General features: G+C 32.9%; 1 protein-coding gene across 2 annotated transcripts in view; it reads right to left on the bottom strand.

Annotated features, from left to right (window-relative positions):
• Positions 1-16807, bottom strand: part of Asap (ArfGAP domain of ASAP) — a 143726-nt gene that overhangs the window by 69192 nt on the left and 57727 nt on the right. For both annotated transcript variants that reach the window (XM_088237901.1, XM_088237902.1), the window contains exon 3: positions 2265-2419. In XM_088237901.1, coding sequence (XP_088094027.1) covers positions 2265-2419 — 155 coding nt within the window. The remainder of the gene's footprint in view (positions 1-2264; positions 2420-16807) is intronic.

Here is a 16807-nt window from a genome sequence, read left to right as displayed (position 1 = left end):
GTAGAGAGTGATTAATGTAAAGATTTTTATTTCTTGCACGCGACGATACTTTCCTTCATATAATGGCCACACTGATGATTAAACGGTTAGTAATGTATAAAACCAATACGGTTTAGTCATTTAAACCTAATTAAATACGCGTTAAAAATGCGTTTTATACGTGCTCTTTTACGTTCAGAATACCACCCCTGTTCCTTTCTGGCTAGGATACTACAATTATTCTGTTTGTAGTTTTGTAACTTCGCACAAAGAAATTACCTACTTACAACTACCCTTAGTCAGTTTTTAATGAAAACCTTTTAGCTATCGTACCCTGGTTTTTTCCCAGTCTCTCTACTCCCAACTCACATTGCGGCCCTGCCTTGTGCAAGTGCTATTGTGCAAGATTGGAATACGTGGCGTGGGTATTAGGTATAATGTGTACGCACCCCCACCCTCACCCCCGCTACCGACAGTTCGGCCTTGCCTCACTTTTGATAACATCTCCCATTGCACCGAACCAAAGCTCACCGTGAGATTATACCTTTTATTTCCTCCTTTGTGCGCTTTGAATCATTTCACTTTGCATTCGCGAAGTAAAAAATACACCAAGGTCTTTTACAAACATTCATTGTTTACATTTGTGTTCCGCCCGTAGTATTTATTTAGAGAATTATAGAAAAAAATCGTGTAAATATTTAGACATAAATTTAAGTATCTAACTGAAATAATTTTATTTATACTATAATGTAGCTTATTGGATGTTAACAGAAGCAAAGCGTACCTCAAGAAGGATTTGTATGAAAAACTTAGACGAATGTGAAGAGTCAATTATCAAAATAAAAAAATACTTTTATTATTATGGATAACTTAAAAAGCGCCATTTTTATATTATAATACCTCAAGGGCGCTTTACAAAGTGCTTCTATAGATAAATAAATTTATTTGAAACTTTTAAATTTCTAATTTATGTAAAATAATTTATTTTGCTATCACATGCTACGGATTTATTCAAATGATTTAGAGAACCAGTCAGTTTTAAGTTTTTTCCGAAACATCACTTCACTCTCACAGCCTCGCACCTCTGCTGGTAGAGGGTTCCATGCCATAGGGCCTGTGACCGCAAATGCGCGTTCACTGAATTTAGTGCGCTGTTTACGTAGAGGTGTAATAACTTTTCCTTTCGCCGTAGACGTAGGTGACTAAGCGTAAAACGCCTGTCAGCTAGTTCATCTGAAATGCATAGATCCCTTAGATACTCCGGAGCAGAGTTGTGCAGTGATACATAAGCCAAGAGAGTTTGTATGCCACCCTCTGTGAAAAACGTAGCCAGTGTAATTCCCGAAGTAGTGGAGTGATATGACTGAACTTAGAGATTCCGAAAATAAGTCTCGCTGCGGCATTTGTTCATTTGTAGACCTGCGTAAATACCATTACAATAATCGACTCTAGACACTACAAACGCATTTATCAATTGACGGGCGGCATCAACCGACAAATTTTTGCGTATGCATTTAATTTGTCTCGGCTGATAGAAACATGAACTTATCGTTCTACTAATTTGAGCGTTAAGAGAAAGGTCAGAATTAAGGAAGATTCCCAGTAGTTTAACGGTGGGTAAAAGGGTACTCCTTACATCGGGTAGTGGCGTATCCTGAATCAAATTCTGTCTTCTGTTACGTTTTAGATGGGTTTAATGTTAATATATTTTCACCTATCCAGTTTCCTATTTTCTCAATGCATCCATCAATTAAATTAACAAGCACACTTCTCTCGCATGGTTTGAATTTTTTTAGTTTTTTTTGTTTCAAATTTACAACATTTTTAAGAGGCGTTAGCTGAAATGTTATATTATGTCTACATATGTATTTTCACGTTTCGAATGTCATCCTATACAAACTTTCTTGCATATCAAATTGTTTTATCAGCATTCATACTTATTACTGTTTATTTTCATGAGGTTACGACTGTAAAAAAAGTTTAAAAAAACTCTTTATACGGGTACTTTTGCGTCAAGGAAAAGAGGAAACAGCGTTATACCTTTAGGACAATAATAAATATACTTACATAATATTTTATAATGTACTTTAATTGCACAAATAATTTATTGTATATGAGTAAATAACTGGTTAAAATAGATCATTAAAGGTTAAAAACGCTAAATAAATAAGTGTTCGAAAAGTAAAATGTTAAAGAACAGTTATTTTTGAGTTATGCTCAAAATCTTAAAATAGTAATCAAAAATGTTCCGATCGATCTCGCAGGGTATTAAAATAAATCCTTACCAAAGTCTTCATGAGGGCGGAGAGTTCCTTGGTGACAACGGCAAACTTGAGGAAGGCAGCGCCAATATCAGGTTCCGACTCCCTGTCCTTGCAGAGAGCGTTCCCTCCCAGCCTCTCTAGTGCCCGCGACAGGTACATCTCGTTATCCACGTGAGCTGCGAAACAATGTGCTTCATTAGAAACATGTCATCATTGATGGGAGGAATTTCGATTATAAAAGAATAAAAAAAAAATAGTGTAGTTATGGGAGAAATGTTAAGAGAGAAGAGAGAAACTCGAAACTCGAGAACTTGATGACCCAGTATTTTTGGATGATTTTGAGCCTTGCCATCGGGTTCGTTCTGTAAGTACGTAATTTTTTAAAAACGTTTGATGCTTTATCTAATCGTATTTAAATTGTTTAGACAAATGTCGGTGTCTTTCTTCCTCGGGTATCGCAACTTAAAGAATCATTAGACTTATTTCACATTTGTCACCAGGAAACAGCCTACATTCAAACTGAATTGAAAATCTATGGGCAAAAAAAATTTGGTGAAAAATCACCGAAAACGGTGCAGGAGTTCAAAAAAGTTAGAGAAAAAATTGGTATGAAGAAATTCGGAGAATTTTTAAACATCTCTAAAAATCCACGCTGAGACGCAAAATAGTGTGATCGAGGCCAAAAGTGGTCAATTTAAAAAAAATATTGTATCTATTAATTAAACGAAAAAATTTTTTTGATGCTTTAATGTGTTTTATTTACTGAAGAAATGTTTAAATATATAAATATTCCATTATTAAATATATGTATTTTATATATATATATATATATAGATTATAAAATGTTCAAAGCACAAAAATTAGAGAATTTTTATTTTTTATTTTTTATCTCGCATAGAAAAACTCTCATATATTTTTTTAAACGTCCAATTAATGTTTCACTGAAGTAAGGTACATGAACGTACACGTTCCCTTATTTGCATAAAATTAATATATATATATATGAATGCGACAAAATAATACGAAAAAATAAATAAATATCAAAAATAAAATTATTTAGGGCTTCTTATGATGTAAGGGCTGTAGGTACAAAAAAAATTCCAAGACAGATACTGGATTATATCATCGCTAAACGAGATATGGAAACGGATATCATTTTTATCAAAACCAGCCCGTTGGTTTATTATTTTTTTCAATTCTCATAAAAAAATAATATTATAAGAAAAATATTAAGTTTTCATAAAGCAAAGTGCACATTTTATTTTCCGTCAAATGAATCCGTTTATTTTTATCAATACAATATTGAATTGATGAATGAACATAATTCCAATATAGATAATGTCAGAAAATACTTAATTCTGGATACATGCCATAGATATATGACATTTTTAACCGAATTATTGCGTTACATAATATTACATTAACATGTAGTTATACAAGTCCCACAAAACACGGTTTCTTTTTTATTTATAAGTTGGGAGTCTAAATTCGAGCCAACTATCACACCCATAAAATTGAACATAAGTGGATTAAAGGTAACAATGGCTGATTACTGATCAATATAAAATACACTAGACTTTTCAGTTAACCTTTCTAGATTTGTGCGAAGTCGTATAATAGGTTTAAATTCTTCTGACACAACAATGAGTTTGCATTACAAAATATGTGGATAAGTTACTACAACTAAGGTCAAATTACATAACTGGAAATCCGCTCAACTTTTGCACCACGCGCTATTCAGAGCAATTATGTCAAATCATATAAAATAGGTCTTCAATACTTAAATCATTCCTACATGTAGTCCACAAAAATGCAGAGACTACCAAAACACAAATAAGTTCAAAAATGCTTCGAAATTGTCGAAAAAATTTGAAATTTCGTTTAGGAAATAAATATTTTTAAAATAGGGTAATATCAAATACTACGAATACCGATAAAAATATATGAAATGGCTTAAGAATAATTACCTAATTGAATTTTCAAAATCGTTAAAGATATTGTGGAGAAATGTTTTCATATATAAATTTCGTATGTCGGCCTTGCGGTCAGCGCGTTAGCCTGCCATGGAAAAGGTCTCGGGGTCTATTCCCAACATGCGGCATATTCTATTGCGGTTGAAATAAAATATTTATTCAAAAAGGTGTTTTCACACTACAATATTTCATAGTCCCTGGACTGGTACCTGAAGCGTAAGACTGATCATCTTACCGTCATGTAACAAAAATGATCAAGATACGCTGCGATTGGTGTACCAATGCAATGCCCTATGCACCATTACGTGCGGAAAAGGAATGATGATGATTATATAAATTTTAATAAGAATACGTCAATAGAAAAACGCCACATTGTTTGGCCGTGATAATTTCGACGTCAAGATTTGTGCCAGTGTTCTACACAAATTTGAATGGTCAGAAACAAATAAACATGAATCGTGACGTATCAGGGCCATGGCCAATGGAATGACCGTTTTTGCGGGAGTTCAAAATTACAAATTTAAACATATTTTTTATGCTATTAATAAGAAACAAAAAAAAATAATTTTACTGTACAGTATTTCATACACCTTTATTACTTTAAAAATGTTTTAATAAAAAGTGATATTTCCCTATTGCTTGTTAATTTTGATAGGGCTCTACCTATAATAAAAAAAATGAATATTTTGAGTTTACATAGTAAAATGTACGAAAGTTGCGTGTGAAACGGAATGAAAGAGCAAGAAACGACCACCAATGATTGATATAAAAACAATAAGCATGAAAAGAATAATTATGTTTATTATAGTAATTCGTAAAGGGCAGCTTGTGAATAAATTAATTTATAATCATATCTAGTTCGTTCTAGATCGTGTTCCACTTTTAACAGCTTTTTTAACCATATAGATATCTATCATACAGGATTACAATAATTTAAAAATAGTGTATTGAAAACTTTTGAATAAAACTCCCGTTGGTCCCTTTTTCTCTTATATCACTCAAATTACATACATTAATATTATTATTATAAATCAAATTTCTCTCTTGAAATTTGTATTACTACTAAAATCGCTTTAATGAATTTAATAATAATTTTATCGACATCTCTTGGTTTAAAATCTTTTCCTTATATTGCTTTTTCAAATTTTAATGATTACTTGCTATACTTGTTATTCCTTCTTTATTTTTTCTCTGCTGCATTGGCATTTTATTATACTTTTAAACTACTTTTAATTACTTATATTATATTTGTAAATAAAATCAATATATTGCTGCTCTTTTTTTTTGAAGATGTTTTTTAAATTGACCTAAATTGACTGTCTTATATTTCACTTAAAGATTCTTCTCATCGTTTCTTTGAATCCCTTAAAATAAATATGTGTATATTTATGCTTTTCCTTTTTTTTTTTTAAATGTTATTACTATTTTATTTTATTTTTACATCTGAGCATGTTTTTCATTCTTTATTTCAATTCTTAATTTTTAATTATTCTTACAAATTTTCTTCATTTTTAATATTATTTCCATTTGTAAATACTCACTACAAACTTGAAAATATCTTTTTTTCACTTAAATTTTAATTTTTAAACAACTTTCATTTATGTTTTTCTTTTTCCTTCTCTTTTTTATACTTTCATAATTAACCTTACATATAATTGCTTTATAATATGGAAACTTCACTAGTCCATTAGAATTAAGTCTAATTGGGTAGAATATTAAACTTTGTAACTGTACTGTATGTTTCCTGAATAAAAGAAAATAAATAAAAATAAAATAAATAAATATCTAGGATTCAATTAGAAATAAAATAATCGACCCTGAAAACCAACCTCACGGCTGGCAAAGTGGAATTGCGCCCACGCGTCTCATAATTAATAATATTGTCCATCATGTAACAAGGCGTTTAAACTAAAAACATTATATTTAATTGGTACCAGAAAATCACTCATATCTAAAATACGTAGGAGCCAAAATCGAGTAATCTATAATAAATGAAATATTTTACATATTAATGTAATAAATGCAAAAGTTTGTTAGTCTGTTTGTTCGTGTTGCCTTCACATAGTAACGGAGAAACCGATCGATGTTATTTTTTGCATAGGGATAGCCGAAAAACTGTCAAGTGTCACAACCTATTTTTCATTTCGAAAAATCTTATTTTTCTGGAACGATGAAATGAGGCCCAGAGGGCCGATTACACGAGGGCCGAAAGACCGAATGTTCTAAAATGTAACAGTCGGCGAAAGCAGACGGTTTTCTGCTAGTATAGTTATTAATAAACTAGAAAGTTTAAATTGATTACAAAACACCGGTAGTTAAATACTAATTTGACACTAGCGTTTCCCAACCTTTTTAAGCCTGCGGACCGGTGAAAATAGGAGAAAAAAATTGCAGACCGGGAACGCAGATATTAAAACATTTATTAATGTATTATTTTGTTTATTAGTTTTTAATATTATATTATAACAGCTTAGAAATAACAAATGTCGGTTATTTTATCACAGGAATTTAAAAAGGGGGATTTCTGCGAACCGGCAGAAAATCCCAACGAACCGGTACCGGTACGCGGACCGGCGGTTGGGAAACGCTGAATTGATAATAATATCATCTACTGCAATATTAATCATTTACAAAATAATTATTTATACTAGAAATAATAATTGTAAAGAACTCGATACGACTTTTTTTCGGATTTCACCCGTTTTCTCACATTTTATACAAATAAGTTAAAACAAACTCAGTCGAACCTATAATTCTTATCTAGAAGATTTTTTAACCCATTTTAGAGCGAGGGAGGTCACTGGACAAATATGTTTTACAATTTCTTTGACACGGTATCAAAATATAGAAAATAATATATGTTTTAGGTTAATACTTATAAATATTCCAGTGAATAATAAATAAAATAATAACACATGAAGGACGTGCTGTGAGATGTGCGACCTAAGACCAGCGTTACAACCCTACCGATTTTTCGGTAGATCTACCGGTTTTTTGTGAAATCTACCGTTTTTTAAACATTGCATTTTTTAAAAACTATTTATTCGTCCCCAATACAGTCGATCCACTTATGAATGAATAAACCAATTACTCACTTTTTTGTGTTTGCTCAGAAAGGTACTTTTTCTGCCATCTGTTTATTATTATAAATACTGCTTATCCTTCGGTCGTACATGCAGGAGCCGGCATTTAATAAGGTACATCGGGCTTAAGAAAGAGACTTAACTATTTTCTGCTTAAATTTACTAATCTTATTTAGCGATCAGTGGTTATTATCTTATCATTAAACTGAAAATTTACGTAAATTATTGTAATCTCACTGGAAATTAAATCCGGAACTCTCCGTGTATCAGGCAAGTGTCAACCATTAGTCTAAGGAGGGCGCTATTTAATTTGATTTAAAAAAAACACTTTCATGTTTAGCGAAATTTAGTAATGAAAAAAGGTAGGAAAATTTTGGTACATCTCCCCTTCTTCCCACCCCTACCGCCTCTAGGACAATGAATCTACCGATTTATTTTTATGCATATACCGATTTTCGCATGAGATTGGCAATGCTGCCTACGACCCTACGACCCTACGACCATCGCACGTAGGAAAAGTCACAGATACTACCTACACATTATCGAAAACCAGCGATCCTCCGGAAGCATAATCGCATTTTTTACAGAACCGACTAGACACTACGTGAAGGTCACATTATATCACAATAGAACTTTTTAACATCACTCGTCACATTGTATTACATTCCACGAATCGTATTTATATACATAGGTAATACGGCATTGAAAGAGTAGTATCAAACTGAAAAGTATATTATTAAATGCTTATAACGGAACTGTGGCGCAGCTGAAAATAGCAAATGATAAACTAAATCAAGTGAATGATTATGATAAAATTATAAATAAACTTATCAATAAAACTTTTTGGTTTAGTTTTACTCTTTATTATTTAGATAAATTAGAATCGTTAGAAATTAATAGAATTAAACTTAATGAAGTAATAATTAACCAGCAATTAGAATTATCGAACTCTCCTTTACTTAAACCATTAATTTAATATATAACTACGCTCCTTTTGATTGAATTATTTACTACTAAAATAATATAATTAACATAAAATTAACTATCAAAATAAATAACTTCATTTCATTAACAATGTATTATCTAAGTATGTATCTTAAAATATTTCGTCATTCATCTATAGGTATATAAACTTCCCTGTAAAAAATCAAGTATTGTGCTAACTTTATTTGTTAAAATGTGTATATCCCACTCTGTTGTATTTCGCCATGTGTTCTTTTCCCACCTTTAAATAATAAAAGCTTAATCCCAATTTCGATCCAAAAACTCCAAAAAAAGGAACTGTTTAGCAAACTAGTTGTAAATATTTATGTTTCTGTCCCCTATTAAAATACTTATTTGATTTTATCTCCAAAATAGTTTAAAAAATGTAAATGTTGTACACAATTCACCAGTCTTAAAGATGCCTACTTAGGCGAAAGCGCTCGGTGGTCAAAATAATAAAAAGTAAAACTAAACCAAGAAGTTTCATTTATTAATTTTGAAAAATTTTATCATAATCATTAACTGTGGAGTTTTATCAAGAAATATCAACAAAAAACATCAATATTATTAAATCAAGTGAAGTGAAATGCGGAATTTTAAAATATTTGTTTTGGGTTTCTTTTGATACAATACAATGGGCAACTTCTAAGGTTAAATAAAATCGCTGTTGATATTAGATGTCAATTTTTTTTAATTGTTGAAATACGTTTTTGTGAAAATCACCTCAAAGACGCTGTACAATGTACAATACAACCCAATATGTTATGTTTACCCTACATATCTTGCAGGCACAAAGCGCATGAACGGTTAAGATTCTAGTACCTCGATTTCAATAACAGATGGAAGTTATATAATTATATTATTCAATAACAGATTCTAGCCCCGCATTTCAATTATTTTTTAAATTTACTTAAGCATAAAAAAAGCATTTTATGCAAATAGGAGCTAGATCACGTCCTGCAGCTACAGAGCGCAAGGACAGTTGGAATTCTAGACCTCATTTACAAAATTTATAGTTGTTCAGTTGTTGCTGTCGATAATTTGATAGTTGATAATATTTACATATGAAGGTAGATAACCAAACGTCTTGCAGCTACAAAGCGCATGGGCAATTGGAATTTTATCAATTTAAGAAGTATTTCAAAAAATTTATAAAAAAATAAAATTGCGCGCAGTTGTAACTAAATTTATAGTCATCAGCAAGGTTAAGGTAAATATTATATTATATTTGGATACTTTATACAGCGTCATTTTTTGAGGTAATCACCTCGAGGGTACTGTACAATAAATAAAAATCCCAGCACGTCTTGTAGCTACAGAGCGCATGGACGGTTGGGATTCTAGTTCCTCGTCTTCAATTATGATATATTACAATTACGATTTATAGAAACAAGATTACATCACGTCTTGCAGCTGCAGAGCGCACGGACAGAAATAAATCTAGCCCCCGTTTATATTTTTTTTATTTGACAAAGAAGTTAAGTTTAAGTATATTTTAAAAATCAAAATAAAAAATAAATTAATAAAAAGTATGAGTTTGATTACAACAAGTCTTGCAGCTACTGAGCGTATGGACGTTTGGAATTCTAGACCCCATTTACAAAATTTAGGTATTTGATAGTTGATAACATTTACCTATTGAAACTAGAGTACCAATCGTCTTGCAGCTACAAAGCGCACGGACGAGTGAAATTCTAGCAACTTGAAATTATCTATAAATTTACAAAAATAAACATTGAGCATAAGTCAAGTGCTAATGCTAAAAAGAAAACAAAAAACAACTTAACAGATAAAGAACTGTTTCAACACAATAAATAACAAAACAAATAAAAAAATATGTAGGGTAGCTTTCGTAGATTTTGGGTAGTTATTGTCGCACGTGTGGCTAACAGGATGTTTGCTAATTTCTGGAAGATGGTTGATGCCCATGTGTAGTTACCGAGGGGAGGGATGATGCCTTTTGTTCCAATAGTAAGTATTACTAAACTATGATATAACCCATGTTGGCACCTTGGTGTCATGAAGCGCCAGCTTAGGATACTGGTCATGGTCCACGACGTCAATATATAGGATGTTTATAGCAAAAGATACAACATATACTTTCGGAGTTAGAGCAGAGAAACTAAAACAAAGAAACGTTACTAGACCGTGACGTAATCAACATAACAGTGTACAATGTATGGAGAATATAGTACGTAGGTCCTCAGTAGCTTCGGCCAGTAGTCAGTAGCTTACGTTTGTAGCGAACTCAGTTCTCGGTGTGAACGAACTCTCTGCTCCGGCGGTCATACGTTATATCATAATTACAACATTAATAATACAGCAATATAATTCACATTACTATTAATTATAGAATTGTGTCTCAAAAAGACTGATTATATTTAGCTGCGTTAATTGTTTCGTAAATGATATGCTTAAATTTCGCGATATTCTCCAAGATAAAAAAGATTAACACACACAACTGGCTAAGACAAGTTCCGGGTTCGATTCCCGGTAAAAATGCAAAATTTGAATGCATAGAATTAAGAATAGTCCAGAAGGAGCGTAGAATCATATTTGAATACATCGAACTGTGTCAAATAATTCCCCCACTACGCTTCACTTTCGCCGCGCGCATTCGTGATGCCGCCGTGTAATGTTGCACGATGGGAAAAAATATAATTATAACACAAATGTAAGGTAAAATAAAAACAATCTGTTAATATATCTAAAATTTTATTGTGCACGCGGAAATATTGATTGGCATAACAGAGTAGATAATTGAATTAATGAACTTTAAACTTAAAATATAAAACAAAATTTACTACTAATTGCTCTGTAGCTGCAGGATATGTTGTAACCCAGAATTTATTTGTGAACCAAAACTCAATTTTCTAATAATGTAAATGGGGGCTAGGCTTCATACCGTCCATGCGCTCTGGAGCAGCAAGACATGATGTAATCTAGCTTCCATCTGTTATCTGTTATTGAATTAAATTATAATTTTGAACGAGGAACTTAAATCCCAACCGTCAATGCACTATGTAGCTGCAAGACGTGTTGGGATATTGTAAAGCGCCCTTGAGGTGATTTTCAAAAAAATGGCGCTATATACATTATCCACAATAATAGAAGCTGCTTCAATATAACAAAATGTTATCAACTATTAAATATCTAAATTTAGGAAATGGGGTCTAGAATTCCAACCGTCCATGCGCTTAGTAGCTGCAAGACATGTTGTAATCTAACATCTATTTTAAAAAAATTGTTTTTTATTTAGTTTTTAAAATATCACTTAAACTCTAAACTTCATTGTGACATAAAATAAAAATAAAAAATGCAAATAGCGGCTAGATTACTTAATGTATATGCGCTCTGTAGCTGCAAGACGTGCTGTAATCTAGCTCCTATATATCAGAATCGTAATACATCATTATTGGAGACGAGGAACTAGAATCCCAATCGTCCATGCGCTCTGTAGCTGCAAGACGTGCTGGGATATTTATTTATTGTACAGCGCTCTTGAGGTGATTTTCACAAAAATAGCGGTATATAAATTATTCAAATATACTTGTACTTAACTTGGCCTTGTAAATTTTAATTGTGAATTTTGTTTAAAAGAAATACAGGCATACAAACGTATAGTTACACAACTTTTTTAAAGTAATAAGTGTTTTTTTTTTTTAAAGGACGTAAAGTAAAATGTCGACATACTGCCAGTCAGTGGATCAGTAGGGCTTGGAAACATTGGAGACATCCGCCGAGCCAGAGTACTGCTATAGAGAGAAAATGTTATGACACCAGCAACCACCCTCGCACCCACCACCCACCGCGTCACCACTTCCTGAGGAAGAAGGGTGATTAATGGGTGCTTGTGTAACCAGGATACATCTCTTAGAGGAAACAACGGAAACTGGGACAAAAGATCCGAGAAGGCGCGAATTTGTTTTTATTTTTACAAAAGTTCTAATCACAAAGAATATTATTAAGATGTTGAAAATAAAGTAGGTTAGACGCCAGTTTCACAGTTGGCCGTCTAACCAACTGCGCCACGGCGCCTGACAAATTCCCGCCAGTTATTTTTTGAATAATGCACTAGCAGCTATTAAGCTGATGCGTGTTTATCAAGTGTACGTCGTTATTAAACATTATAAATTCTCCCTTACGCGGTCCTCATACGATTTATATCTTAGAGAAACTACCATTTGAGTTGCTCTTCTCTGGACTTTCTCCAACAACTCTGTCTTTTTTAAAATAGGAATTTCAGATATGGTAGGCATACTTAAGGAGTGGACGATAATACATTTTTTTTTTAATTTTGAGGAACAAATCTTGGGTGATGTGAGCGAATGTTTTCCTTATTAAGTTTAAGAGGGAATTGGTGCGTTTGAAAACTTTAAGAAAGATTTTTTCCTAAACTGGTTTGGGTGTTGTGGTGTATTTTTCATAACCTCCTTTCATATCCCCTCTTTTCCACCTGCTGACAAGCCTCTAAATAGAGGCTTGGCGGGTAAATCCTTTTAAAAAAATAATTTTAAAACATATCTGTATGTGCTCAAAATCAGAAATATCGGGTTTATCTCACTGTTACTTTGAACTAGTGATATGTATGTGTGTAAAATAAGCCTGTTTTAAAAAAATTGCAAAAACCCTATACATGGTGTTCTTTAAACCCTGTCACATCCGAAACCACGATGATCAGTATGTCAGAACCCATTTGCTTTTTTTGATATTATATATTTTTGAATTTTATCATTCTAAAAATTTATTTTCATGTGCCAATATGTCTTCTTGCTCATACTGATCACTGTGGTTTCGGATGTGACAGGGTTTAATGAACACCCTGTAAAGAAAAAACATTGAAAACAAAAGTTTGACCATTTTGTCAATTGGTTCACTTCACCTACAATGAGCTGCGTGTACTGCAAAAAATAATATAAAAATAATTGATTTTTTTGTAGCGGGAAATATGGAAACGTGAAATATTTCTTAAGGAGTCCGTCACGCCGCAGTTTGATTTATGCGTATTTTATTTTTCACCAGATATGAAACGTATAAATTTTGGTGTCAGGATTATACGGCTCTAGGGACAAGACTAGAGGATAGGACCAGGGACTATGTAGATACAGGGGTCAGGCGGTCAGTACCCGAGGTCGAAGATAGTAAAAGGTGGCAAATAGGATAAGTAAATACACTACATGTTGTATATCAAACTAAGTAGGAAGTTAAGGGCGCAGGATCCCACCCAGGATCAATACATTTTCGGATACTTGTGTTAAACATGTTTATTACTAATCGTGTTCTTGTTTGATGAAGAATAAAGTTATGTGTGTGAAATAGAACCAGAACCCCGGACGAGTGCTTTCTACTCGATGGCTGCCTTCAGGTAAAAATGCTGACTAAGAAAATCGATTGAAGATAGTCCATCTCGTTGTGTAGTGGTTGACAAGTTCACCTACCATTCTCGAGGTCCTGGGTTCGATTCCCGGCAGGGTGGACGTAAAACATTGAGTTTGAAGGTTTTTAAAAGTAATATTTCATTGTTCCTGAACTGGCATCTAAAGCGTAAAACGATGACTGACCTTACTTATACAGTACCATATGCACCACAGGTTGATGGGAATGATGACGATGTTAATTTTCTCCTTTAACTTAATAACATTTCGTCGTGATCTGTAAAAGAACAACGGATGTGCGAAAAATGCGACATTGATTTTCTTTTATATTTGATCTTGAAAAGGTTATATTATATAAAGGCTTTGTATTCCAGGTTTGAAATATATATATATTTCTTTTTTTTATTATTTTAATGTATCGTTTTATCAGCGCTATGATTTTTTAAAGTTTTGTATTTTTGAAATCTCTGCGTATTAGCTCTCAAGTTCTATCCGCTTCTCCTCGGTCACTTCTGCCGATTAGCCCGTTGACGGTAAGTAAACCGGAAATATTCTACAACTCTCATACCGTTGGTTGATTCATATGAACTGGTTACGTCGTTCAAAGTAGTTTGTTTTTATTAATATATGTTAAGTTTTTCTTTTGTACATTTTCAAGAAACTGCCATATAATTTAATGTTCTAATTTTTACCGCGCGTAAGAAAACATTTTTTGTATCCAATATCCTGTAGGACTGTTTTTTTTTTTAAATCGCATGCGTCGTCATTCTACGATCATGATGATTTTATGTTTCGAGACTAAAAACTGAAACAAAAGATCTAGGTATATCGGTATTCATTTCAAATCAACTGTAATTTTCTGAAACCCCATAAGTCATGAACTAAATTCCACAAGGCAAGCCACTTTAAAATTATGTAAAAAAATATATAAAACTCCCTTGACCGTCTAAACTTGTGATAAAATAATAATGCTCATTATTTTTTATGAAATCGTAACAAACAAGCAGACATTTTCAAAATAAAAAAGTCAGAAAATATTTATTTGTAGACCCTTTAAAAAAAATTCTGTTGATTTATAAGGGTTCAAAATATTACGATTTCAATGTAATCCTGAAATTTCAAAGTTTGTAATATTAGATACTCGTAGGTACATATTATATTATATTACACGATAAACTCGGCACAAAGCATTTAGCTTTCGGTAAACTTGGCCCGTGTGAATTAATTATAATTAAAGTTTGCGATGTAATGGGAAGATCGGCACGTCGCTTCTGGAGCTACGAGCGGTATCCGATAATCCTCGGGAGTTTGTAGGAACGGAACCGGAAGCAATACGAATATGGAGCACATAATAAAGGTTTAAACCCCAAAGTTCACTAATGTGTATTTACCATTAAAGTAAACCTTACACTTAATAGAGCTTTTACCGACACTGTCGACTTGATCCCAACTTCCCAAATAATCTTCAGGAATCAATTGATACCCAACCCCAGGTTAACTGTGAATTAAAATAAGAAATATTTTACTAATATTTAAAGCATGAACTTTGTGGTCAAACATTTTACTAAATGTTATTAAATACTTGTATAGATGTCTGTAATGCGTGTTACCAAATTAGTTCAGAGGAAAACTATATTTGGGTATACGCATAGATTATAGGCTAAAATGGTAAAATCACCAGAAAAGTACATTGTAGCATTTTCTCTTTTCTAAGTCTTTTTTACTGACAAAGACTTTGGAGACAAAAGCGCTAAAGCTTTATCTAATAGACCGAAACAGAATAAAACAATCCTCCCCTATTTTCAGTTGGCTGCTTTCAGCCATTCTCTGCAACGAGTACAATCTTTCAGGATGAGTGACTGATTAATTTGAAAAATGATGGATATCCCTTCACATGGCAGTTGTGTTGAGTACCGTAATCCGACATCGGGAGAAATTGTAAGGGGATGTCGGTAGAGATTAACATTCGCAATGCTTTATTCTCCACTTTCATACAGAACTTTTTCACTGGGTACAGTGCGGATATTATATCCTTAATACGTGAACAGTACAACAGATAAGACAGTATTGTCTTGTCCCAGCTCCGCGAACAGCATCGACCGTGCAGGACAGAACGCTGGGACAAAACACAAATTCGGTCGCAGTTTACAAGTGAGAAAATGAATACGCGACGGCGTTTTTTATTACGAGCGAGATCACGAAAAAATATTGTTTATTTTATAAGAAGAATTGAAATTGTTTAAGGACGAATAAAGAATGGGCGAGAGCGACACGTACACGTCTAGCAAATCGCTGATGTCATAAGGTCTTATCCGTGCGCGTTAACACGAGGACAACTGTTCCACGGATATTATTATTAATGTGGATAATTATACAGCGCAATTTTTTGTGAAAATCACCTCAAGGGCGCTGTACAATAACTGTCTCAACACGTCTTGCAGCTACATAGCGCATTGGCAGTTCGGATTCAAGTTTCTCGCTTCCAATTATGATATAATTAATCGGGTTGTGGTCCCGTGGCTAGTGTCTCGGACTCACGGCTCAAAGGTCCGTGGTTCGAATGTGGCGAACGTACATTTGCGGTCGCAGGCCCTACGGCATGGAATGCTCTCCCAGCAGAAATCCGAAACTGTGAGAGTGAAGTGATGTTTCGGAAGAAACTGAAAACCCACTTGTTCTCTAAATCATTTGAATAAATTCATAGCATGTGGTGGAAAAGTAGTATGAAAAAGTACATTATTTTTCTTAAATTAAAAAGTTAAAGTTAAAATTAAATTTATATCTTTATATAATCACTTTGTAAAGGGCCCTTGAGGTATTATATTACGAAAATGGCGCTATATAAGCTATCCATAATTATTATTATTATTTATCGAATCTTACTCTACCCCAACTCGATTCCCAATTTTTAATAGTAAGTTATGTACAAATCGTTGAAAATGGTCTTCAAAATAAAATATTTGGGTAAATCATAAGAAAGCAAATATTTTATTTTCTTTAAAAAAAATGATAGTAATAATTCAATAACAGATAGCAGCTAGATTACAGCGCGTCTTGCAGCTACAGAGCGCATGGACGGAAGAAATCTAGCTCCCATTTGCATTGTTTATAAATTGACTCTAAGGATTGTTGAAAATAGTATATAAAAC

This window comes from Micrasema longulum, unplaced genomic scaffold, assembly GCF_059751315.1.
Source record: "Micrasema longulum isolate JH-2025_06_02 unplaced genomic scaffold, ASM5975131v1 h1tg001802l, whole genome shotgun sequence".
In the NCBI taxonomy this organism is placed as follows: Eukaryota; Metazoa; Arthropoda; class Insecta; order Trichoptera; family Brachycentridae; genus Micrasema; species Micrasema longulum.
This window is presented reverse-complemented; position numbering and strand designations above follow the sequence as displayed.